The sequence below is a fragment of the Cervus canadensis genome, chromosome 15 (assembly GCF_019320065.1).
Source record: "Cervus canadensis isolate Bull #8, Minnesota chromosome 15, ASM1932006v1, whole genome shotgun sequence".
NCBI classification, from domain to species: Eukaryota; Metazoa; Chordata; class Mammalia; order Artiodactyla; family Cervidae; genus Cervus; species Cervus canadensis.
Window position 1 is genome coordinate 46,316,339 of NC_057400.1, and position 26,583 is coordinate 46,342,921.

Below are 26,583 nucleotides of genomic sequence, written 5' to 3' on the forward strand. Positions count from 1 at the left end.
AAAACTTGTAGGGTATGTACTCACAAGTAAGCTGCCATATAATTATAAAATGGGTAGGAAAGTATCAAGTTTTCAAAGTGTTGCTGCTAACAGACATGCCTGGCAGAAAACAAACACACATTTACTCCCAAGATGGTGACCCCTTATGGAGATAATGCTGTTATCCATAGACCTCAATATGCCTGCACAATTACTTTAAGATAGTGTTTATCACCAGAAACTTGTCTCTGTACAATGATTCACATTGTGAATTCTGAGCATGCATAACTACCTAGCTAAATATCCATCTGACTTTAAAAAAAAAGGAATGATAATCAGGACAACCAAAGAGAGATGTTCTGGGTCATAATACACATTAACAGACTTACCAAATTTCCCACAGCGAGCACATTTTTGAATTCCTCAGTCATTGGGTGATGTTCCATAGCCATGAACAGTGTGTTTAAAACTATGCAAATAGTAATAGCAAGATCTACAAAAGGATCCATTACAATAAAATAGATACATTTTTTGAATTTTATCCAATATGGAGAGCAATTCCAGATCAAGAATGTGTGTGCAAATCTGTACCACCAAGGTGGACATTTCTGTCTGGACTCCTCAAGTTCTGGAAGAAAATAACCACAGAGAACACCAAGTTAATCATTACATATTATATATTTTATTCCTAACCAGATACACATCAGCAGTACCCTTTAACATTGAAACAAGTCTTCTGCTTTATACTTTGTAAGTTTAACAATATTCTTTCTATGAGAGCATAGCATATAACATAAAAATCTTATATCATGCATTCATTTATCAGATCAATCCTAAGAAGAAGGCAGTGAAATTAATGAATGAGAGCATATATGGGTATCTCTGAGAGAAACAAGCACTTAACATATGATGTTAAACAAAAGAATTGATGCTTTCTTAATTCAGATAATGTATATATTTAAGATAAATGTATATAAACCAATACATATACATACACACACACACACACACCCCAGTATATACATTCCCCTATGCCCTGAATCCCATTACAATAATAACACACTTCTATTCTCTACAGGAAAAGTTTTTGCCAGCTCACAGGTGAAAATAATCCCAGGACCAAGAGACTAGAAATAATTTATAGAGCTATTCATGCAATAGGTAGCACACACCATTAGCCCATTTAGTTCTCATCATAAATTTAGGAGGTGGATGAAAACTATGTCTGGGTCCATCATGGGTGTGTTGGGGGATGAGGTGGTAGCCCGTGGACAAGGTAGAACCAGAGGCATGTTGTGGGGAGAGAGGGTGGGTGCCAATACATTGTTGAAATTGCCACCCTTTGGCTGATCACTACTGTTCACATCATATTCTCTAAACTGCTTTCTCTAGTGCTATGCATCACTATCTTGACAGATGTTGTGTCACATATTACTATTTTACAATTTTATAGAATGTTCTCAGAAGCAGAAAGTTACAGAATCTGGAAGTTGGTATTGTTCTCTTGCCTGTTAGAAAAATGATCAATTTCGAGAGACTAGATAAGATTTCTGAGTATACAATAAGAGAGTCACATAGCCCTGGGCCACCCTCACTTTCTTCATTTAGTACCATAAAGCTATTTATTTTTGAAAGGTCATTATAACCCAAAGCCTGTCTTTAATCACAAAGAACTTTATCCACTTTTTAAGCACTAAAGACAATTCCAGTAGTATCTATCGGTTAGTCTTACCATTGCTTATCACCATTTTATATTCTTTGACTTCTTCCTAAGTACTTGCTGTATCTATTTAAGACTGACCAGGACTTACCTGAATTTTGTTTAACAATCTGTATGGTTAAGAGAATGTTATTCCATACCTTCTACAGTGTTTGTTAATATGCTTGCCCTACTCATTGCCCTTTGTCTGAGATTGGGGTCATTCAACATATCCTCAGAAAGGAGGTAAGAACTGTGACGTCTTTTCTTGTGTATTTGATGGGTTGTACCCTGGGGAAAAAAAAAAGATGATTAATTACAGTTTTAAGAATGGAATTTCAATAAATTGTAGGTAGAAACTAAAATCTTGCTCACAAAGTTGCAGTGAGTAGTTAGAGTCTAGACTGTTGATCTGAGTCATGGCTCTACCACTTACTGGCTGTGCATCATGGGAGAGTTACTTAACCTCTCTGTCTCCATCTCGTCATTGGTGAAACGGAAATAATCACAGTACTTGCCTCAAAATCTCGTTATGAGGGTTAAATGGCTTAATGCTAAGGAAATAAAAACTAAAATGAGCTGCTTTCATTGTTATAATCACTATCATTATCTATCTTTCTGGGTCTCCACTTTATTCAGATAGCTTTACTATGTAAGAGTCCTAACATGAAAACAGCTAAATAAGTGTTGCAATGGTGTGTGTGTGTGTGTGTGTGTGTGTGTGTGTGTAAAAGAAGAACTTCAGTGTTCTCTGATAAACTTCTGTAATTATTCTTTGTTGGGGTACAGCAATAACAGGGCAATGGTAATGACTGTTTCTCATGCCAAAGCAGATCTCAAGAACTGCTCTGAGTCTATCAAGATGAATGACTCAGTAGGAAAACGATGATTAAGACAGGTGGAAACTGTAGCAGAGTGGAGAATGTAAGCTCCATCTGAAAGAGGCTCCAAAGGATTGATGCCATGCAGGAATACGAGCTCAGTCTTACCAGGTATACCCATTTTTATGTAAAGATGTCTTATTTCTAAATCTTGGCAACTAATTCAAAGTTAAAACACTGTGCCAGTTCAGTGCAGGCCAACAATACACACACACATACACATATATGCATATAAACAACCATACAACTTTATATTTATTATCTGTCTACTTATATGTGGTATGCATATATATGTGTATACACACACACACCATTCTACAAACATATAATAGATATACAGATTTAGAGTTGTAAAATATAGTTGTTTAGATATAGTTATATATGCTTGTATATTAAAATGTAGACAAACAGGCATAAATACATGTATGTGTGTATATGTGTATGGACGGACATGCATACATGTGCAAGGACACATATATGTGCCCATATATGTGCAAGAACATATACACACATATCTGGAGGTGACTTCTTACATAGATCTCTCTATAACCATGTTTTAGCTGATATACTCTCTAATTTACTGACTTTCTAGAAGCAGAGATTTCTTTTCTCCCTAAGTCAAACAAATAGCTGTGTTGATTAAATAATTTTTTTCTCCATGCAGACAGTCTCAGGTGTCAAGGTTATATTATTTCTCATGCAATTTTTTCATCTAAACTGTACATTATTTCACGCTATTATGTTTTGCATTTATTTCTACTGAATTATAAAGTATCCACTAATTACTCCAGTTCTGTAGTTTTAGTCTTAGAATTTAGAACGACAATGATTTTTCTGTGGTAAAACTAAGTATTAAGTGAAACATTTCATTTAAAAATAGGAAATAACCTCTAAATCTGATACACATTATATAATCTTTTATAGGTAATACACATTATCGAAAAGCAAAACACAACAAAGATATGATTCCATGGAAATTTAACATGCTTATTTGATAAGAAAAACACCTTCACAGAGGGCTGAAGCTATATCATGCAAGCACAGAGGTCACATATGACCTAAAAGCACATGCATGCATTGAAATGAAAATATATGTGTGGCCATGGCTTTGATGGAACTTCATTCTCACTTAAAACATTTCATTGTCTGCAAATATGATTTATGAATAGGTGGCACGAGTTCAGAGCTTACTAGGTTAGTCAAAGCCTTTCTGATATCAAGCAACACAATGTAACATGGTGAGTGACCTTAACAGGTAACCAAGAAACTTCAAAACCAGAAAGATCTCACTTTCAAGCTTCATCACACCCTTTTCTCATACCACTCAATGACTCCCAAACTCTTGAAACTGTTGTTTTGGAAAGGTATTTTATTTTTGTCTCATACGTATATGTTTGCATTTACATATGTATTTTGGATATTATGTTTTTATTCACAGATTTCAGATGGAAGAGTTCTGGTATTTTTTTTTAATGATAACAGTGTGTTTCATTTATGTGTGGGGGAAAATCAGTTACTCTAAATTATTCCTAAGAAGTTTACCACATCCTGGAGAGAAAGTGTGGTGGTTAAAAGCACAAGCTCAGAAATAGAAGCCTCTTTTTGAATTTCAGGACTACCATTTATTGGCTGAGTGACCTTGCACAAATTGTTTCATTTCCACGTGACTCAGTTTCCCCAGGTGTATAAAAGGGATATTAATATATCACCTCCTAGGGCTGCTATAAATACTAACATGTCTGCTATTATTATTACTATTATTAATTATTAAGAACTCAAATAAGATCCCTTAGAGCAAGGTATATATAGTGACTTGAAAAAACAGCGGTAGGTGGCAAATAAGCCAAATCTCCTTACAGACATGGAACCTATTATCAACTAATAACGTTAGCATTATCAATGCATTTTATGCTGATATATAGATTGTTTCCTAAGGGGATAATTCATAATCAAGTATAATATCCGTAGATAAGTACCATTTTTCACAAATGGGGTTTTAAATATCTTAGAATTGGATACCTACAACAATAGTATAAGGATTACATTAATCAGTTAAAGGTGTGTTTCTAGCATAAAAAGTATTGCAAGATGCAGAGCCATTCAGAGGACCAGAGAGAAGGCCCCTCCAGCAGAGAGAGTGATGGATGCAAGAATAAGGGCCAAACCATGCCTGAGCTATTTAAAACGTCCTTACGCTGTCATCAGAAGTTGCCTTATCTATTATCACCTCTGGCAGGAGCTGTCCATTGGGGAGCATGAGGGCGGAGGGTCCATCCACCAGGGAGACCACGCCATTGCAGTCGACGGCGCTGTGCATCTTCCCATTCACTGGCAGCACTGGGGGAGACCTACTGGCCTGGCTGATGTTACTGCTGCGCCGCTCCCGAGGTCTGTGGGGCACAAACAGGGAGCCCCTTCTGCTCTCGTTGTCGCCAAAGATGCTGTGTTCGTCGTCGGCAAATTCAGTCTCAGATCCAATATCTCTTCCTCGACCTTTGAAGCTGAAAAGACTCGTTCTGCTGCTCCGCCTTGCAGAAAACAAGGAGCCGCGGATGCTGAGTGGTGACTGCAGGGAAAATAAGAGGTGATGGTATCTGCTGAAGCAGGCACGCATTTCCTAGAGCTCCCATGAAGACCACTGACCTGAGGGCAGAGGGCTCTGTACTGCGTTTAAAAGAAACATATTTAAAAACAAAGAAATTCAGCAAAACGACAAATTCTTTCACATAAGGAAAGAGGAGACCGGAAAAGCTCATCTTTTCAGGACCAAGAACGTTATCTGCTACTGTGATCACTCTCTGCACTTCTGGCCTCAAGTTCTCTCTCCACTCATTTTGTACCATTCATGTCGCTATAAATAAATTATTACTTAAAAAAGAATTTGATACTAATAGCTGTTACCGAGCTGTTCATACATCAACCCCTACATTCCTTAAGTACTGAAACTTTCTTGAGGCTAAGACTACACTGTATGCATCTTTGCATTCCATTGCTTGCAACTCTATCCTGCATACTGAGGGCTCCGTTAAGGTCTGTTAAGAAAGACTTTCTAATACCAATGGATTTACAAAGTCTTAAAAATATTTGTTGTTGTTTAGTCACTCAGTCATGTTTGACTCTTTTGCGAAACCAAGAACTGTAGCCCGTCAGGCTCCTCTGTCTGTAGGATTTCCCAGGCAAGAATAGTGGAGTGCGTTGTCATTTCCTTCTCCAAGGGATCTTCCCCACCCAGAGATTGAACCCGTGTCTCCTGCATTGGCAGGTGGATTCTTTACAGCTGAACCACTAGGGAAGCCCCCATAATAATACTAGAACATGGAAAAGAAGCTGTCCAATACCAAAGAGGTGAAAACAAGTCACATTTACATGACTTGTGTCCAAGATAAACTATGTATATAAATCAAACTGCATATTCCTTGGATGTATCTAATTCAATAAACATTAGCGCTTACTATGTTAAGGACAAGGTGATAGGCATTGAGAATAATGGAAAATGCATATAATAAGGTCTTTACCTTAAAATTAGCTTGAACTGTTCTAGTCATAGTTTTGTTTTGCTTTTTTTTTTACCGATATTACATTCAAGTTTTATCTCCCCAACTAGATTATGAAATCTTTGAAGGAAGGGATTCCTTTACTTTTGTGTATATCTGGTAGGGTCCTACAGACTTAAGCAGCAGAAGCTAGAAATTTTAACAACATAGATGGAAAGGATAGTAATTCTAAGTGGGTACCTGAAGAGCAGATTGGGAGGAGTAGAGAGAACAGAGGACTCTGTGGATGGGTGGCACCTGAGATACGGGGAAAGAGTGGGTGGTCCCATGCCAGGAGGAAAACAAGGAGGAAGAGGAAACCATGTGCACCAAGTAAAAAGGCATGAAAACATGGGGCATGGAGGTGACAGGAACAACTGTGGTGGGCTGAGAGGACATGGAGGTTGACCAGAGTGGGGCTGAGATCAAGGCCATGACAAGATCAAAGCATTGACAAGATGTGGGTCTTGTTCTGCAGCCAGTGGCTATTCAACACAGCTTTTGTCTGTTCTTTATGTTTTAAGTTGAGCAGGAAAACTACTTTGTTTTAGAAAAATTATTTGACGGGACTGTGCCGTGGAAACCAGAGAAGTGTAAAGAGAACAGGAATAATAGTTCATTGCTCCTGGAGGTTTGTAGGCAGGAAATTCTGAAATACAGAGGTGTCAGTGGAAAAAAAAAAAAAAAAAAAGGAAAGAGAAATTCCACACAAGGAGAAGTAAGAGACTATGGGACTAGATGTTAGGGACTGGTACCTTTTGGGGTAGAGGCAGTAAGGTTTGGGTGACTGATATTCTGGTGATCCCTAAAGTGGTGACCACCTGCGGTCATGTGGTGACTACCTACAGTCATCTGGTATACCTACAGTCATTTGGTGACTACCTACTGTAAAGTGGTGATACCTACAGTAGTCTGGTGTACCTACATTGGTGAAAAAAGAAAAAAACTAATCTGAGGTTAGTTTTTAACCAATGAGGCACTGCAAAATGAAGACTGAATAAAAATAAGAAAAGGTAACTGATATTGTAAATTATTTCTTCATTTCTACATCGGTTCTCATGAACATGTGTTTTGGATATTTATATTGGAGAAGACATGACAATTCTAAAACTATAAGCTCCTTTAAAACGGTCAAACTTAAATGGAAGACTATATATCTCTATGTTCTTTCCACAAATGCCCAGTCATCAATAGGTTTTTACCTAAAAACATACTAATGAAGTCACTCACTCTTCTCCTGAGTGCCCTTCCCTCATACAGAACTCTATGATCCCACCTCGGGCAATATACACGTGATGATGTCAGTGGTACCTGGTTAGGGGTAGACAATCTTTTTTCACGTGCTCGCCTATGACCTTCAACACCAAGGTGGAAACTTTTTCTCCTGATGCTCTCCTCAGATTCTGATTTGGACAGTTTCTCATCATCTCCCTTTTCTTCCCCACTGGAGAGTTTCTTTTGGTTCTTTTTCTTTCTCCTGTTTCTTCTTTCTTTAGCACTTTTAGAGCTCAGTTTGGATGTCTCAGAAGAACTCTCAGAGAGACCCATTATTCTGCTTCTCCCAATGCTGGTATATTCAGCTGCTGCTAATGCTATTGCCTGTTGAACCAAGAGAACACACACACAGTGAGTCAATTCCAAGAACTGCAAAATGCACCTCTTTACCACAAATTTAATTATACTGTGCATATAATCATGTCCCTCATATGGGAAGTAATGTTTCCTTTGCATCATGATTAGAGAGCTTATAAAATATATGTTTATCACTTCTCCTGCATTGTTAATAAAGCCATATTGTGCTTCATAATTAAACTATTATATACTATTACTATACTTATAATAAAGCAATTTTAAATAGTATATGTAAAAGTTTTAACTTTAGATAATTCTGGCACATAAAACTCATATCAACCATGTGACAAGATAATTCATTTGTATAAGTTGTTCAGGCATACAATATAATTCAATATTATCAATAGATTCACACACTTCTATAGTTAAATGAAGAAAGAATTATTTTAAAATAAAATGAATTATTATAGAATAATATATCAAGAAAATAAAAGACACTTTTAGGGATTACCCAGGATATTCCTTCAAGAGCCTAGTGCTAACCCTTTTACAAAAATTAAGTTTTTATTATTAAAAACCCTTATAAAATCTTCCAACCCTTACAAAATTTGGAATTAAAGATATTGTGAATAAAAAGCAAGAAATACTCACAATCCTACATCCCAGGAATAACTGGCATTAACACGTCTTTCAGTCTTCATGTATTTTTAATGTATATATTATATTCAATTTTATATTCTATGACTTAATATATTATTATATTAACACCTTTTCCTGTCATAATATTCTTAAAAACACATCATTTTATGGCTGAATAATATTTCAAGACACAAAAATATTGTAATCCTCTTAGCCATTTTCTAATTTTTAGAAATTTAAATTCTTTCTGATTTTTAATATTAAAATATTACACTGAACATTTTTCTGCCTAAAAGCTTCTCTGCATTACAGATTACTAACTTTCTCCCAATAGGTTAGATTTCTTGAAAAGATTTTACTAGGACAAACCATCAAACTCATGGAAAATATTTGAAATTTTGGTTCTCTTAGTACAAACCTCCTCAAACTTTTCCACTGACGTGCCCCTTCGGAGGGAGGAGTAAGGAGAAATCCACAAAAATTTGTGACTTAAAGTGGTCACAATCATAAGTATGATTTTTTCAACATCTCACATTACCTTAAAATTTTTGCAACTTTAACCAAAACTGATGCCCATTTGCTTTCTACTCCACAGTGTATTTGTTAACTCTAGTATCAAAATAATCCTCCCTTAGGACATGTGTACAATTGTTACTGTGGGGAAATAACATCATAAATGTTTCGGGACTTTGCTTAATACCATACACAGTGAGGAATCATGGGGAACAGGTTTAGGAAAAAGAGCTTAGAACATTCTCCTTGCTGGAGTGAGCTGATTAGGGGGGAAGGTAGAATGGAAGAGATGTCAATTCTAACTCAATCCAGAATTGCTTCCTTTGACCACACCAGAATGAAAATTCAGTTTATACGAAAGAATCCAGGAAGGAAAATCTGCTTGGGAAATGTCGGACAGAGACCACAGGGGTTCTGTTATTCCCCTTTGCCTTTTCACTTCTAGGAAAAATTTTAAACCAAATAAAAATACCTCAGCTTCCTCTTGCTCTTTTTTAAGTCGATCTAGCATCTGTTGAAATTCGAACTCTTTCTGCCTCGCTTCTTCAATGTTTGCCTGGTTCTGTTCTTCATAGGCCATGGCAACGACAGCCAAGATCAAGTTTATTAGATAAAAGGATCCCAGGAAAATCACCACAACAAAGAAGATCATGTAGGTTTTCCCAGCAGCACGGAGGGTCTAAGCAAAAAAGGAGATCATTATTTTAATAACACAGAGGGCTTTTTTTGGTAAATCATTTCAACTGGAATGGCTTATTAAGGCACGGTAAATCGAGCAGTTCTGTATAGTCTCATGGTATAGAAAAATAAAGGAATAAAATTGTATCTTCATGGAAAACAATCAGTATTAGAACACACACTTTTCCAGGACAAAAGATATAGCAATGTACTAAGCCTGTACCAAAATGAAATATGATTCTAGACTATTATAAGCTTAATAATAACTCTGAATTTTTTTCTCCCATAGTCTGAAAATTACTCAAAAACTAGTTATTTTTGCTCATTTTCAAATTATAGGACTAGACAATTTCTATAGTATCACATTCTGATATATTAAGTGTTAATGTTTATGTTATCACAAGGTAGATAGCCTTATTAAATGAACTTGTATATTCAACTTTTACATATTTTTAATTAACACTAAAAATTTTTTAATGTAATACATGGTAAAAAATTAAATTGTACAAACAGATATTAACTGAAAAATAAGGTTCTTTATCCTATCTCTAATAACTCAATTCCCTTTGCTATCAGTATCAGTTGTTACTGAATTCTTCTTTTGGATAAATTCTTAGTAGTGGAATTCTTAAGTCAACAGGCATATTCATTTTAATTTTCATAGACACTCCCATGCTACCCTCTCCAGTGGTTCACAGAAATGTGTGAGAAAATCTGCCTCCCCATAGCTTAATCAGACAGTATCTTCCTTTTGATCAGGTTTTTGATCTTTGTCATTCCAAGAGATGAAAAGTTATGTCACTCTAGTTTTAATTTGTAGTAAAGGTGAGTATCTTTTTGCATCCTTAAACAGTCATTTGTATATTTCATATTTTTTCCTGTGAAGTAAGATTTCTATATAATTTCTGTAATTCATTTATAAAAGTCTCAGAAATGAAACAGACATAAAACAGGCCAAAAGAAGAACCTGTGGCAATCTGAGAAAAGTGACTCATTATTTTTTGTAACACAAAATAATCATTTTTGGTCTCCTTTCTCTTGAGGTGGGATGCTGGTAACATATAGGTGAAAAGATAGAGCCCACAGTTCCAAGAAGATCACATGTAAGCTGGAGGAGACGGCCACGTGAATGAAGAATCCCACTACAAGAGATGGATGCTGTAATCTGCAGTTGAGCTAGGAGAGGAAAACTTAGGGCTATGAGTTGAGTCTTCCATTCTTATTCTAGTTTGCCCAGGCTGCCATAACAAAATCCTATAAATTGGGTAGCTTACACAACAGAAGTGTACTTTCTCATAGTCCTAGATGATGAAAAGTCAAGATCAAAGTGTTGGCAGGTTTGGCTTTTCCTGAGGCCTCTCTCCTTGGCTTATGGATGGCCGCCTTCTGAGTCCTCACTCAGCATTTTCTGTGTGTGTGTGTGTGGTGTCTCACTCATGTCCTGACGTTTCCTTCTTATAAGAACATTAGATCGGTTTAGAACCTACCCAAGTGGCCTCATTTTAGCTTGTGCTCAGTTGCTTAGTCGTGTCTGACTCTGCCTCCCCGTGGACTGCAGCCTGCCAGGCTCCTCTATCCACGGGATTCTCCCGACAAGCATACTGGAGTGGGTTACCATTTCCTTCTCCAGGGGTTTTTCCCGACCCAGGGACTGAACCCACATCTCCTACACTGGCAGGTGGATTCTTTACCACTGAGCTACCTGGAAAGGCCTTCATTTTAACTTAGTTATCTCTTCAAGGGCCATAACTCTAAACATAGTCATTCTAAGGTACTGGGAGTTAGGACTTCAACATATGAATTTGGGGGAGATACTACCGAGTCCAGAACAAGTGTCTAAGGTAGTTAAAAAACAGCATGAGGAGCAGAGGAGAGCCTGGTACTTAAAGCACTGTGAGCGGGGAGGCATATGTGGAAGCACAGCGTGTACAGCAGCGCTATGAGAGAATGTTATAGGATATGTCTTGTTATTTACCTAGGACACCATGGAATGCTACATTCACAAAGAGGGAAAGAGATCTGGAGATCAAAAGGCCCAGAAAAGATATGAAAATAATTTATGATTTAAGAATGATCCATTCTAATAGTACTAGAAATAGAACACACAGGACTAATACAACAGAGTTTTCTCCATTCTAAACTGAATAAAATATCTCATACATAAAGCAGGTTAGGACATATATCAGTTGTTTCGTGCAATGAATACAATGAATGCTTCTCTTGGCACTCACCTGTTGGTAAAGGTTTTCCCAGTAATCCTGCGTCATTAGCCGAAACAAGGCTAAGAAGGCCCAGCTGAAAGTGTCGAAGCTCGTGTAGCCATAGTCAGGATTTCTGCCAATCTTCCTACAGGTGTACCCTTCTGGACACTGACTACATGTGAAAAAGAATATCATACGTCAGAGGACCTTCAGGATGCAAGTTGAAGAGTACTACAGAGAAGTCAAAAACTCAAGATTCCTTTCTAGGGGACAATACTGAATAATGATTAAGAACACACTTTTTGCAGTCAGGAAGAAGTGGGTTTCAGCCCCATCCCTACTTTTTACTAGTTGCTGACTTTGTCAAATTACTTAAATTCTGCAAGGCCCAGTTTCTTCTTTCCATGAGACAAGACAATAATACGTACTTCCAGAGGTTAAGATTGTTTTTAAGTTTAAAAAAGATAATGTATGCAAATTACCTAATCTACTTCCTGTACATTAAAAAACATTTGATAAATGGTAGCTGCTATTAGTATCATCATCAACAATCATCAAAACTTGAAAACTTTCACTAGATATCATATAACAATTCTTATATTCACAGAGATTGATATTAATATACAGGTCTCTAATAAAACAGTTTCCCCAAATTATTCTTGAGGCGAACTAGAATCAACAACTGTCAACAGATAGCAATTGTATAAGTTCATGGAGATTTATAATTAGACTTTTTGTCTTTTTAAAGTTGGTAGATTGGTATCCACGATGACAGATAAAAGGTGTTCTGATGTGTCTTTGGGAGCAGCAACTTTATCTTGTTTATTTTTATGTTCCCTGTATACACAGAGCCTGGTCAAGAGATCTCTGGGCAGGGAGAGTGCAAGAACAAAGGCCCTACAGCAGAAATAAAGTTGGTGTATGGGAGAAACAGCAGGTACTTACATAAATATGATACCTTAAAATAGTATCATGTCCATGGGACATGGGACCCTTTTTACCCATGGGACCCTTTACCCAAGTCCATGGGACCCTTTTGTTTAGAGTGGCCAAACTGTCACTGCATTCTGTCACCTATGAACAGTACTCGACGGAACAATGAGTAGAATTTGGGGATGGAAAGAAAAGTTGATTTTATCACTCTTCTTTATAGAAAGAAGAAAGGCTAGAAACTATCCAAACAACTTTTGGTTGGGTTTTTTGGAAGTAACTTTTTTCCTGCTTCCTTAAGATATATATGACTTGCATCTTGTTTTAATTCAAGCATACCTATGTCTTGCTTTCAAAATTACGCATTAACCATGATCTTTTTAAAGTCTGGACTCACTGTGGGACAGAATGAGTCAAATAATGTCATGAAATATAGGAAAATAACATAGTATCAAAGGTCCTTCTTAGCAAACTGATTGAGATTGCTCTTTCTTTTTTTCAGTCTTTAGGCTAAAATTGAAACAAATATTACATACCCTGAATCGGTGCTGAAACCACAAAGGAGAGCATCTTTGGATCCCTCCAAGTAATAAAAATATTCTGTTTAGGAAGAAATTGAACAACATCACATTATGGAGTGTAAGCTTTCAGGGTGGCTGAGCAGGTAAGTTAACTAAAACAGATCTATTTACAAATATATTCAGGTCCAGCAATAGGCATTCATTTATTTATTGTATTCTTATAAATTCTCACTCAAATATGTCTTGATAACCTATTATGGGCCAGGCAGTGAATACAATGACAAACAAGATAAAAAAGATCATCAGTTTTACGAAGCTTTATGCTCAGGTAAGGGTGGAGGCTAGGGATGGAGAAGAACACTTAACAAGTACATAAATAAATACACAAAGGATTTTCACATAGGGGAAGATGCCATTAAAAAAATAAATTAAGAAAGTGTGACAAAAATGTGGCCAGGGAAGTCTTTTCTAAAGGGATGACATTTAAACTGGGACCTAAGTGCTACAGAGAAGCCAGCTACCCAAAGATCCTGATGAAGAGACATCTTGACAGGGTAAAACCCTAAGGTAGAAATGAAATTGGTATATGGGACAAAACAGCAAAATGGCCAGCCCAGTTACAGTGTAGTGAGTGGGGGGTATTGTGGTGGCAGAGATAGGCAGGGGCCGCGTGGCAAGGCTTTGCATGACATGGAAAGCAGTTTGGATTTTAAGTATGATAGGAAGTAATGGAAGTAGAGATACAAGATAATGTTGCTGTGGCTGCTTTGTGGACTCTGGACAATGGGAGGGCAAGTGTGGAGGCAGGGATACAAGCTAAGAGACTACAGTGAGAGGTGACAGGGCTCCAGAGAGTAGCCATGGATACGGAGAGAAGGGGCGAGAACAAAGGTGACAGGATGTGCTGATGGCATGGGTTGGGGGTGTGTGGAAGAGAGGGGACACGGCGATGTATCAGCTGGTCAGAGTGGCACCAGTTACAGGATGAGGAAGACTGAGGCAAAGAAATGGTCTGAAGGAAAACCAGGCTCTCTGTTTTAGCTGTACTTTGTTTGAAATGATTACTAGGTATTTAATTATATGTGTCAAGTAAGTCAGTGGATGGATATGTCTTAAGGTCAGTGAAAGTATCAGCTACAGTCAGGCCAAGGGGATCTGATGAGTGAACCCAGAGAGAAAGTGGAGTAAGGGGTGGGGGGTAGGGACAAGAGAAGGAAAAGACCCCAAGTTTTCCAGAAGAGGAAGAATCGGCAAGGCAAAACCATAAGCGAAGGAAATATATTTTCTGAAATTCTCTCATTGTTTACGCACTAATCAATATCGACTTACGACTTACTAAGTTCTGGAATGTTGAGGACCTGGGACTGAAATAAATGCATGTTTTCCCCTCTCACGGTACCCTTCGTGCTCATTTTCAGGTGTAAAGGAACTCATAACTCTTCTTTATTCACTATAACAACTTACTCTTAATACAGAAGGCTGATCCAAAAGTACATAGTAAAGGTATAAAGGTCAAAAACAATTTTAATAGGGGCTCAACTTCCTATTTGGCTCAAGTCAAAAAAAATAAATAAATAAAGATCTAATTTTTAGCAGCCTCTGGAGTAACAGTAGAACAAAGACTCTGAAGTCAGATGTACTTAAATTTGAATATTGCTTCTACCCTTTCCCATGTAAGTGAATTGTTTTACCACTTCATGATGTAGCTACTGCATTTGTAAAATGTGGATAGGAACACCTACTTCAAAGAGCTGTTGAATAGTACTAATATGATATTGCATGTAAAACACTTAACACAGTACCCCACACTTTCTATATAAATACTCAAAGAGCAGCAGCTCTTATTAAATAACTTCAGGTAAGACTGACCGACTTATTGACTGACATTACCTTATGCAGAAGACACAAATCTTAGAAGACACAAAGCAATAAAGCCTCTTAGTTTGGGGAGAAAATTCTCACACTGTGCTTTAAAAGAAAAAAAAAAAATCCTGTGCCTCAGGGAGGGTGGACATGGCAGAATGAGGATGGAGGAGGTTATCATGTAACTTTTTATTCATAAATCTCTGAGATTTTTTTATTATGGAAAGATTACTTTAGAGTCATCCTTTAAAGTAATATTGATTCACACTGGCCAGTCACGGAGGAGTTGCTTTATAAAAGTGGGCTCTACAGCTGCCTGTATAGGCATGCTGCAGGGCTAACTATTCAATTCAGCAGATGAATGATGAAAGGGAAAGCAACGGGAAAGCTCACGCTGGTCTGGTGGAACACTTGAAAATAATTCCTAAACAAGTAAACAGTAAAGTATTAAGGTAATTAGCCTCGAGAGAATTTAAGGTTAACATGTAATGGGAGAATGTAATACGAAGAGAATTCCTCTTCTGTTACTCCCAGCCAATGATACATCTCACACTTTTCTGTGGAAATAAAAACCCCTGGGCTTGACTTAATCCTCTTCTGATGAACACTGGAGTCTGCTCCTCTATCTTTCCTCCTGCTTCAGTGGTGGAGATGTCTCCCCTTCACTCTTCCACTTTCTCAAGGACTTGCCTCTCCCTACTCTCCTGAATTATTATTAATCCATATTTTACTACTCATTCCTTTTTAGTGCTAGAAAAATATCTCTATCAAAATCCACCTTTAAAAAAATGCCAGCCACTGTCAGTGTTATTCTGATTCCCTTATAGACAAATGTCTTTGAAGAACTGTCTACACATACTGTCTTTTCGTTCCGCTATCTTATTCACCCCTGTCACCACCTTAGTCCAACTCTGTACTCCTATGACTCCACTAAAATTTCTGCATGAAAGTGACTAATGATTTCCATGTTGTTTAAGCTAATGTACATTTCTCTATCCTCATCATCCTTGACCTTAACCTTAATCCTTGATCTTGCAGCATCATTCAACACAAGCATTCCCTTTTTCTCAATCTACTTTCTTCTCTTGACATCCTTACTTATATCTTTGCTTCTTGCTTTACTGGCCACTCTATGCCTTCTTTGGGGTACTCCTCTCTACCTGCCTTCCAGACATTAGGGTTGTGGAGATGAGCAGCTTCTAACCACCAAATTTGTTTTAAAAAACAGATTGCCCATTTTCTACCTACTTATAAACATCAGGGTTTTCAGAAGGATGTGGGTAGTTGTGTACATATCTTTTCCTTTTGATGAATACTTTGAAGTATATATCTCCAAACTAGGCAGTTCCTCTGGTCTCTATGCTTAAATCTCCAATTGTCTACTTTCTATCTCCATTTGGATGTCCCAGTGGCTTCTCAATTTTAACTGGGTAATTGTGACTTTCTCCAATAAGCCTGCCCACTCTTCCCTCATTTCCCATTGCCACCTATCCAGTTACTATGGCTAGAAACCTAGATGAGATCCCCAAGCCCTCCTCTCCTCTTTAATCCATCCATGAGTTTTATAGGTGTCATCTTGAACACACCTTTTTCATTTTCTGATTTCACTCAAGATGAAGTCACAATCTTTTCCTGTTTGGATGACAGAAACAACATCCTAACTGATCTTCACTATTTCAGTCTACCATCCATTCTTGCCCAGTGAGTTCTCCATATGGCAAAAGTGATTAAAACCACTGCATTTAAAATAAAATCAAAACTCCTTTCCTTGGGCTAAAATATCCTGCATGAAATGACCCCTGCCTTTTTCCTTTACTTTCTCTGTTGCCATTCTGCCTCTCTTTTGCTAAAGTCTAACCACACTGCTGTTTTCCCATTCTTCTCTTCCCATTCTTTAAATACACACTCTTTCCAGTCTTAGGGCTCTCCTACAAGCTCTTCCTTCTAACTCAAGGAACAGCCTCCATATACACTTACACTGTGTTATGACTTCTTCTTATCCTTCAGATCTCTGCTTAAATGCCACCTCCTCAGAGAAGGCTTTTCATTTAGTTGGTATCTCTGCCCCTGAGATTTATTTTCTTTTTTTTTTTTGAGATTTACTTTCTTTGCATAGCATTTATTATAACTTATAATATTGCTATTTGTCTGTTCCCCTCCCTTAATTCTTTTATTCCCCCAAGAGGATAAGCTCTGTGGATGCTGGGTCTAAGGCTACCATACTCATCTCTGCAGCTCCAGAAACTTGTACAATGCTTAGCTCAAGGAAGCATTCAATAAACAGACACGATAAATGAATGCTTGAATAAATATTGCAGTGAGATCAGGCTTCTATGACACAAAAAACAGGTGGGAAATCAAACAGATTTAACACAGTAATCTCTGCTGTGAAAGTATATTTCAGAGGAAAATCAAGACTAATGTACAGAATTGAGGGAGATGGTGGTATAAAATTTCACTCTTATCTAAGTTGTCATGCACTCAACATGTAAATGCAACATGAGGAAACACTGCAAAATCTAAGAGCTTTTACTACTCCTTTCAAAAAAAAATTGCTTATAGTAATTCTAAAATGTTTTTAAAAATCATTCAAATCATGAACTCAGGAATGAGACCAAGATTCTGAAAAAAGGACATAGTGATCCTAGTACAAAAAGTCAAGTTTAAGTAAGTGCTGTAAACCAATTCATAAAATAGAATATAAATGTCAGCAATTACCTGTAAGATATATAAATTTTTATGGCATATAAATTAGAAGTAAAGTCTTTGGGAAATAAATAAAATTTAGGATCCTATTAATAAAATCAGAAGCTAAAAAAAATAAAAAAGGAAAGGAAAATTTGCTAAATTCCTTATCAAATACTGTTAGTAAAAAAGATACATTAAAATTTTACTTTGAAAATCTTCAGTTTTCTTGTTTTAGGTTCCTTTTTTTCAGTTTTCTTTATTTACAGTTTTTTCCTATATTAGCTAGATTTTATTTGCCTTTATATTTCTCAGTGAGAAGGAAAAACACACTGAGTTAAAAAAAATGATGTATATGACTCTTTATTATTTAAGGAGAATTAACACCTGACCTTTACTCCCTGATCCCCTTCTATCTAAGGCAATTACATGTCCATTTTACCTCTGGATTCAATTATCTATTATCTTTCATGGGTTCATTAGGTAACATCATACAGACACACTGCAGGTGTTAAGACAGAAAGTACAATCTTGCCAGACTTCATTCTCACTCAAACTAATCAGCTTTGGTGAAAGAAACTGTGGTAGGAGATAACTGTTAGGAAACATGCAATTTATGCTTTCTGTAAGATACTCAAAAATACATTCGTGAATTAAGTAGACTTCTGAGACTGTGTATACATATCATCTGAAATGATACCTACAGAACAAGTTCTGAGGAATTAAACTTCAATGGTCTATTAGCTAGATTGAGGGGAGCCATTAGAAAGCTCTGTGAAACACATCATTGGTTATAATAGGAGGATAGAGCTTAATATAATAGGATAAAGCTGAATAGATTTCTCTGCTTATACAAATCTTTAGCAATATATTGAGACAAATATTTTAATATGTGATCATTGACATTGTACCATGATTAATAATGTTATAAGAATAATACAAGTATAAAATGTAATTGTAGTATTATATAATAAATCATACTATAAAAAATGTAAGCATAAACTACACAATAAAACTACAGTATATAAATACATAGTTCATGATGAAATCTAATGGTCAATATCATTAATTTATAGCTAAACTTATTTCTCTACAGCCAAGTTTATTCTTTTTTATTTTATAGAAATGGAGAATTATGGAACTATCCCAAGTTCTCAATATTAGAACTGCTAGACCCAGGGAAATTTATGAAAATACAAGATAAAAATTCACACTTTTGCAACTTTCTGTATATTTGAGTGATTTTGAAATAATTAAAATGAAAGCAACATTTCATTGCCAAAAGAGAACAATGCTCTTAGCCTTATTTCAACCTATTAGCAACTACAGGGTATTCTTACTTGCATATTCTTCTTCATCGAGGGTATCCAATATGTTTTCTATTGTTTCATTGTTTTCAAGTGAAGTCTGTACACATTTATGCTTCAGGTTGCCCATAAAGAGCTGCAGCCCAATCAGGGCAAACACGCTCAGACAGAACACAGTCAGGATCATGACATCTGAGAGCTTTTTCACAGACTGGATCAGGGCCCCCACGATGGTTTTCAGGCCTGAATACAGAGAAGAAAAGGTGTTCAAAATGAAATAAAGTTTCTAAATGAAAAACAAAAACAAAATACAAGCTTTCCTAGAAACGCATGCACTCAATCAAATCAATGATCTTAAATAACCTAGTTCAAAAAAATTGTCTACCAGCTCAAAAGGGGGGATCTGCTGTTTTATATATTTTGTTTCTGTATATTACAGCAAGTGACTAAAAACTTCAAAATATTTCCAGAAAATAACCAGTCAAAATGAATAATTTGGTTGCTCGAATCACAGCCACACTCACTTGAAAAAATAACTTGTGTCAGCTCAGTAAATGTCTGTCAGACAAACCATCTCTTTATAATGACCAAAACAGAGGCTGAATTGCAGGATGCAGTGACAAGTTTTCAGTAAAGAAATGGTTTGTTGAGGAAAGAAAAAAGCATTGTGTCATGCAATCCTCCCCATGCTAATATTTTTGTATCTCTTTTCTTCATTCTATGAAAAGCAGTAAAACAAATTGAAATTTTCATTCCTGGATAAGCAAAATGGAAAATAAACTGTTAAACAGGAGGAAAAATTTCAAGTTGAGATGTGAACCAAATGGCCATCTTCATCTTCTAAGACTCATGCAATTGATTAAACTCAAAGGCTGACTTTTCATAACAATTATGAAAAACATGAGATCAAATTTAATGAAAAATTATTTAAGATTAAGTTTTTATTGTTTTTTCCTTCAAAAGATCAAAGTCAGCCCTGGTGTTTAACCCCACTCTCACCTGGAATGACTGAAATTGTTTTCAAAGCTCGGAGAACTCTGAATGTTCTCAACGCTGAGACATTGCCCAGGTCCACAAACTCTGTCACATATCTGTAATAGGGGAGTTTATACACAAACACGGTGACAACACACGCACACACACACAAGCAAAGAACAACTCCCAGAGAGTTGGAGTTATGAGTGACCTAATGCTTCACACCAGTTACTTCTTACCTGGGATTACAGAAATAGTTTTCAAAGCTCTCAACACTCTGAAAGTTCGAAGAGCTGAAACATTGCCTAGGTTTACAAATTCTGTTAAATACCTGTAGAATTAAATCAGAGTTATTCAGAATTTAGATAGAGTCTATGATACTTACCTGTGCCTTTAGTCAAGGTGTTTCCTATGCTTGGAACTTCTTATTTAAATTTATAGTTCTGCAAATCTTTTGCTTCTATCATTACTAACTTAATTTGATTTCAGTCATTTGATGTGAGCAAAATGCAAATATTAAAATGGCTTCATATACTTAAAGGCCTAAATAAACGATGAAATGCTTCAATGACTAGACTTCAATATTATGGTAATATCGATATATAATGTTCTATAAAACACCATCAGCAAATCTTGACAACTCTATGCTAATTAAAAGAACCCAACCACAAAAGGCCACATATTTTAAGATTCCATTCATGTGAAATGTCTCCATTAGGCAAATCCAGAGACAGAAGATAGATGAGTGTTTTCCAGGGACTTGAGGGAAGAAGGGAAGGAAAGTGACTGCTCTCTGGGATAATGAAAATATTCTGGAGTTAGAGGGTGGTGATTGTTGCATAACTTTATGAAATACTATAAAACACTGGATTTTATACTTTTAAAAAGATAAAGTTTATGGCATGTAATTTATACTCAAGACCCCTGAGAAGATGCAGCCTTCTTTGACACAGTGTTATCTTAGCAGATGGTGGGTGGACCTACAGTAGTCATGGATGAAGGACAAAGAGGTGGGGCAGCTGTGCAGAATTGGAGACTAGAAATCCCAAGACCCTTTCATATTGTCTAAATCCCTCCAATGAATGTGTATTACTTTTACAATTAGAAATGACAGAGATATTGTATTTAGGTTTGAGATTTAAAAACTAAAATGTTCTGACAAATATATTTAGGAAAAGAGCAGCAATATAAATAAGCTAAAATTATATCTTAATGTGATATTTTTCCCATGAAAATAAACTGTGGATGCCTATGTAATATATACACAATGCATTAATGTTAGGTTTAGTATGCAGTGACAGTCCTTATGAAAGATTTGCTTCTATATTTTATTAGTTCTTGAATAATATACATTAATAGAAAGAGCACCATGCTAACAATAAATGCCTGAGTTTTCTCTGTTTCTCTTATTGGTTTTATCAGATATTAAATAGGAACTTGGAAAAAGTGTGACTCTAACTGGCACCACATATGCTATCCATCCACATGCTGAGCACAGAGGAAGATCCTCTATTGTAACGATATCATATATACACGTTTGAGTGGGAAATGCTCTTTCTGAAAAATTATTACCATTTTCTGATGACTAGTTTCCATGTTGTATATTTTAAATCAAACTATTATATGCAGGAAAAGTCTGATCCCAAAGTTCTTTCTCACTGGGATACTGTGCTATCTGAGAGTTTCATGAGTTTGGAGTTTCAAAAAATAAATACTTACGCAAAGACAATGACTATGAAATCAAGCCAGTTCCATGGGTCACGAAGAAAAGTGAATTCTCCTACACAGAATCCTCTTGCAAGGATTTTCACAAGTGACTCAAAAGTATATATTCCAGTAAAAGTGTACCTAGGTAAAAGAGTCCATTGTGATATTAATCCATTGTGAAAAGAATATGGTACCAGGTGAGCCTTTATAATTATCTTTTTCAGATCAACCAAAGGAAGACACTGATTAGAGTATGGCTGATGATTAAGGCGCCCGTTCTAACTATGAGAATAAATTACAATTAAGATCTTGCCAGAAAATCTTGAAATGTATATGTCAGAAACACTCCCAGAAAGTAGAGGTATTTTAAATTTACTAAGAACCCAGGTATGAGATCAGCCTGGAAAACTCCTGTATTGTTCCTATCCTATCAGAAATACATCCAAGGACAAGAGATACATGACATGTCTAAGAACAGGCAGGGTATCTGGTAAGATCTTTTTTTCTAGAAAAGACTGTAACATGTATTATTCTCTTCTAATGTTAGCAGGTTAATACTGTAGAGGAGAAAAAACTAATTGAAAGTAAAGTAACTATAGAACATGGGAAGATAATCACCACAATTTTTGTATATGCAATAACTTCCTGGTATGAAAAAGGAAGGATAACAACAACCATACTAAGACTATATTAAAGTGTACTTATACCCACTTACTCTACATTCTTGGTCCAGTCTGGAGGATTACTCATGGTCATAAATATGCAGTTCGTCAGAATAGTGCACATGATAAGCATGCTGAATGCAGTAGCTTAGAATCAAGGAATATGATCAAAGAACACATGGTAACTTTGAATATCTGATAACAACATTTGTTGAAATGCTGACAATTTTTCCTTAGAAAATAATTCTAAATGAGCCTATAGACTTTAAAAAATCTCTCTAAACAAAAGCGTAATGGATAAAAGCAATTTATCCTAAAATACTAAAATTGCCATGATGATGATGATATGATGAATGCATGCATGCAAGCTAAGTCACTTCAGTCATGTCCAACTCTTTGCAAACTTATGGACTGTAGCTCACCAGGCTCCTCTGTCCATGGGGTTCTCCAGGCAAGAATTGGAGTGGATTGCCATGCCCTCCTCCAGGGGATCTTACTGACCCAGGGATCAAACCTGCATCTCTTTGTCTCTTGTATGAGCAGGTGAGTTCTTTACCACTAGGGCAACCTGGGAAGCCCCAAATTGCCATACTCTGGATCTATTCAGAGATCTACACCAAATTATATTGAGATTGATAAACCTGAGTCTTTTCAGGTAAAAAAGAAATAAAAATCTATATTTAAATAAAATAGCCAGAAACTACATTTTAAAGAACCACTGTAAGTAAGCATTTTAAAAAGGATATGCATGTACTAAAATCTTAATAGATATTCTTCTGAGAGGACTGAAAGGAGACAGCATGTACAAAGCAGGTGTGGCATTGAAACGGAAGATTGCTTTCCCTTTGTTCAACACTATGAAAGTCTGCAGAAGCAAAAAGAAAACAGTATGAATTGAGATTTCAAATTTTCAGTCTAGTACATTAATATCTGCAGTTTACCTCTGCATGTGGTAGAGTCATATTAAAGAAACACTGCCATCAGACTCAAGCAATGTGGTTCCAAGGCCATTGATGGAGATACTCACATTATGTTAGCCAATGAACTCCAAGTCCATTGTCCATTTCTTCAATAAAGTAAGAAGTGAGCCATTTATGAGTATGTATTATTTAGAGCTTTCAAAACACAGTGTTCTCTTTTTCATATCCCTTAACATTCAAATCAGTAACAATAACTTGTGGCCACTGGAATTATTTTAAATACAACTTCCTTGTATCATTACATTGCATTTTATGCAAACCAAATAGCAACCAGCTATCCCTGATTCTTATCATATTGCTTTGAGAATTGTAATACTTCCTGGCTATTGTCAGGGTTAGTAGCAAATGTTCTAAAATAGGAGTTTTCAAAATATTTTCATGAATTTAAGGAACATTAGAGTTGAAAGAATCCTGTTACTCAATTTGATTTTCCTATTTTACATATAATACTAATAACAGCTAAAATAAAAGAACACAAATTAAAGAACTTGCTTGCTACTGTCCATGGTAATTTTTTGAAATGTGAATAGAACCAAACGTTTTAAAAATATCTTATATAACCACTGAATAATGAGTTACATTCTCCGTGGCTTTGGTATTTAGTTGAAAAATTTAAAAGCCAAACAAATAAACAGCAATAACAACAAAACATTAAAACAACCTAAGGAACTGGCTTGGAAACCAGAAAGACTTAAGTTCAAAGCCTCCTCTTACTTATCTATGTGGCTGGCAAGCAAATTCCTTGTGCTATCTATTAACAGAAGACACTGATTTTTGGTCTTTTTGATACTGATTCTGAATTTTACATATGTTTATGAGTGGTAAACATATGTAATAAATATTTTCCACCAAACTTTAGAGATATAACTTTGGGTAATCTTGTTTTTGTATGTGGCAGTGTTCCTGAGAAAACAAACGAGAACTATCTTAGGTTAACTTTTTATACTCCTGGTCCCTTTTACTATACCAGTTACGTTAAAACATAATTGAACATAAAGGTCACTTTTATCTCAAAAATTAGTTTTAAAATTAATATCTCATGTTTGAGTACAATTATTGTTTTCTTAAATCTATGAATACACTGTACTTTTTAAAATTCATTGATCTAATATTTTCTACAATTGTGTAGTGAACATGTGTGCTAAGTCGCTTCACTTTTGTCAACTCTTTGTGACCCTTTAGATTGTAGCCTGCCAGGCTTCTCTGTCCATGGGATTTTCCAAGCAAGAATACTCAAGTGGGTTGCCATGCCCTCCTCCAGGGGATCTTCCTGACCCAGGGATCAAACCAGTATCTCTTAAGTCTCTTCTGCATTGATAGACAAGCTTTTTTTTTTCTTTAACCACTAGTGCCACCTGGGAGCAACTATGGCATAAGAGATACTGAAATAAAATTGAACATAAGTGAGGCATGAATTTTGCATTTAAGAGGTTTCAGAGAAAAGTGATTAAGAGCACAGTAACTCTAATACAGGGCTTCCTTGGTGGCTCAGAAAGTAAAGAATCTGCTTGCAACACGGGAGACCTGGGTTCGATCCCTGGGTTGGGAAGATTCCCTGGAGGAAGGCATGGCAACTCCTCCAACATTCTTGCCTAGAGAATCCCCATGGACAGAGAAGCCTGGCAGGCTACAGTCCATGGGGTCATAGTCAGACACGACTGAGTGACTAAGCAGACAGCACAACTCTAATACAAGGCATGACGTGACAGGTATCATACAGAGAAATACAAATGGCAGAGCATGAGAGTGAAGAGGGAGCAGGGTCTTATGTCTATTAGAATAACCAGGGAGGCTTCATGAAACAGAAGTCATGAAATGAGCTAACATGAAATGAGCTAACATTTCATGAGCTAACATGAAAATGATATTACTGCCTCAACTTGGCAAGATCAAGTTAACCTGTATTTGAAATTAAAAAAAAAAAAAGACTTGGTTTACTATTTTTAAATTCAAATTCCCAGTTTTCATTTACATTAAAAACTTCTTTAGGATTGCCTGGATTTATACACACCTACTAGTTAATTAGAGATGAGAAAACAGATATGAAATTTTGAGTAGCAGAATGAGTATCTCTAGAAAACTCTAAAATCCTACTAGCAAATGCACATATGTCAATGTCTGAATAAGTTAATATGGCTCATTTACTTAATAATTTATTGAACATAAAATTAGAGAATTATGAGCTTACAAGTATAAGCTTTGGAGCGGGACAGATAGTATTCTAAATACTTGATCTACCATTTCACAACTTGAGAGCCAGCACTCGGTGTCTGTGGAGCTTTTAAGTTCTGGTACACATTTCATGCCAGTCAGGATGGCTGCTATCCAAAAATCTACAAGCAATAAATGCTGGAGATGGTGTGGAGAAAAAGGAACCCTCTTACATTGTTGGTGGGAATGCAAACTAGTACAGCCGCTATGGAGAACAGTGTGGAGATTCCTTAAAAAACTGGAAACAGAACTATCATATGACCCAGCAATCCCACTCCTGGGCATACACACCAAGGAAACCAGAATTGAAAGAGACACGTGTACCCCACGGTTCATTGCAGCACTGTTTATAATTGCCAGGACATGGAAGCAACCTAGATGTCCATCAGCAGACGAATGGATAAGGAAGTTGTGGTACATATACACAATGAAATGTTACTCAGCTATTAAAAAGAATGCATTTGAGTCAGTTCTAATGAGGTGGATAAAACTGGAGCCTATTAGACAGAGTGAAATAAGCCAGGAAGAAAAACACCAATACAGTATAGTAACACATATATATGGAATTTAGAAAGATGGTAACGATAACCCTATATGCGAGACAGCAAAAGAGACACAGATGTATAGAACAATCTTTTGGACTCTGTGGGAGAAGGCGAGGATGCGATGATTTGAGAGAATAGCATTGAAACCTGTATATTATCATATGTGCAACAGATCGCCAGTCCAGGTTTGATGCATGAGACAGGGTGCTCAGGGCTGGTGCACTGGGATGACCCAGAGGTGTGGGATGGGGAGGGAGGTGGGAGGGGGGTTCAGGATGGGGAACACATGTAAACCCATGGCTGATTCATGTCAATGTATGGCAAAACCACTACAATATTGTAAAGTAATTAGCCTCCAATTAAAATAAATAAATTTTTAAAAAGTAAGTTCTGGTACATTGTAAATTCTTGGTAAATGTTGGGAACATGTATGCATGCTAAGTCACTTCAGTCATGTCTGACTCTGTGTGACCCTATAGACTGCAGCTCACCAGGCTCCTCT

The 26,583-nt window shown here is 36.4% G+C and overlaps 1 protein-coding gene and 1 long non-coding RNA gene across 3 annotated transcripts in view; one reads left to right on the forward strand and one right to left on the reverse strand.

Annotated features, from left to right (window-relative positions):
* The window catches only part of LOC122453743, a 173,704-nt gene that overhangs the window by 103,452 nt on the left and 43,669 nt on the right, over nt 1-26,583 (forward strand). The window contains exons 3-5 of one of the 2 annotated variants that reach the window (XR_006273154.1): nt 12,545-12,632; nt 13,128-13,289; nt 18,818-18,906. This is a non-coding gene — a long non-coding RNA (uncharacterized LOC122453743). Of the gene's footprint in view, nt 1-12,544; nt 12,633-13,127; nt 13,290-18,817; nt 18,907-26,583 lie in introns of those variants that run through there. The other variant, XR_006273155.1, reaches the window with a different exon arrangement.
* SCN9A (sodium voltage-gated channel alpha subunit 9) overlaps nt 1-26,583 on the reverse strand; it is a 164,569-nt gene that overhangs the window by 62,944 nt on the left and 75,042 nt on the right. Inside the window, exons 3-14 of the mRNA XM_043487903.1 lie at nt 23,092-23,210; nt 22,399-22,488; nt 21,696-21,824; nt 20,216-20,307; nt 19,035-19,244; nt 13,162-13,225; nt 11,726-11,867; nt 9,289-9,495; nt 7,404-7,691; nt 4,754-5,125; nt 1,840-1,969; nt 369-607 (exon numbers count right to left, since the gene is read on the reverse strand). Coding sequence (XP_043343838.1) covers nt 369-607; nt 1,840-1,969; nt 4,754-5,125; nt 7,404-7,691; nt 9,289-9,495; nt 11,726-11,867; nt 13,162-13,225; nt 19,035-19,244; nt 20,216-20,307; nt 21,696-21,824; nt 22,399-22,488; nt 23,092-23,210 — 2,082 coding nt within the window. The remainder of the gene's footprint in view (nt 1-368; nt 608-1,839; nt 1,970-4,753; nt 5,126-7,403; nt 7,692-9,288; nt 9,496-11,725; nt 11,868-13,161; nt 13,226-19,034; nt 19,245-20,215; nt 20,308-21,695; nt 21,825-22,398; nt 22,489-23,091; nt 23,211-26,583) is intronic.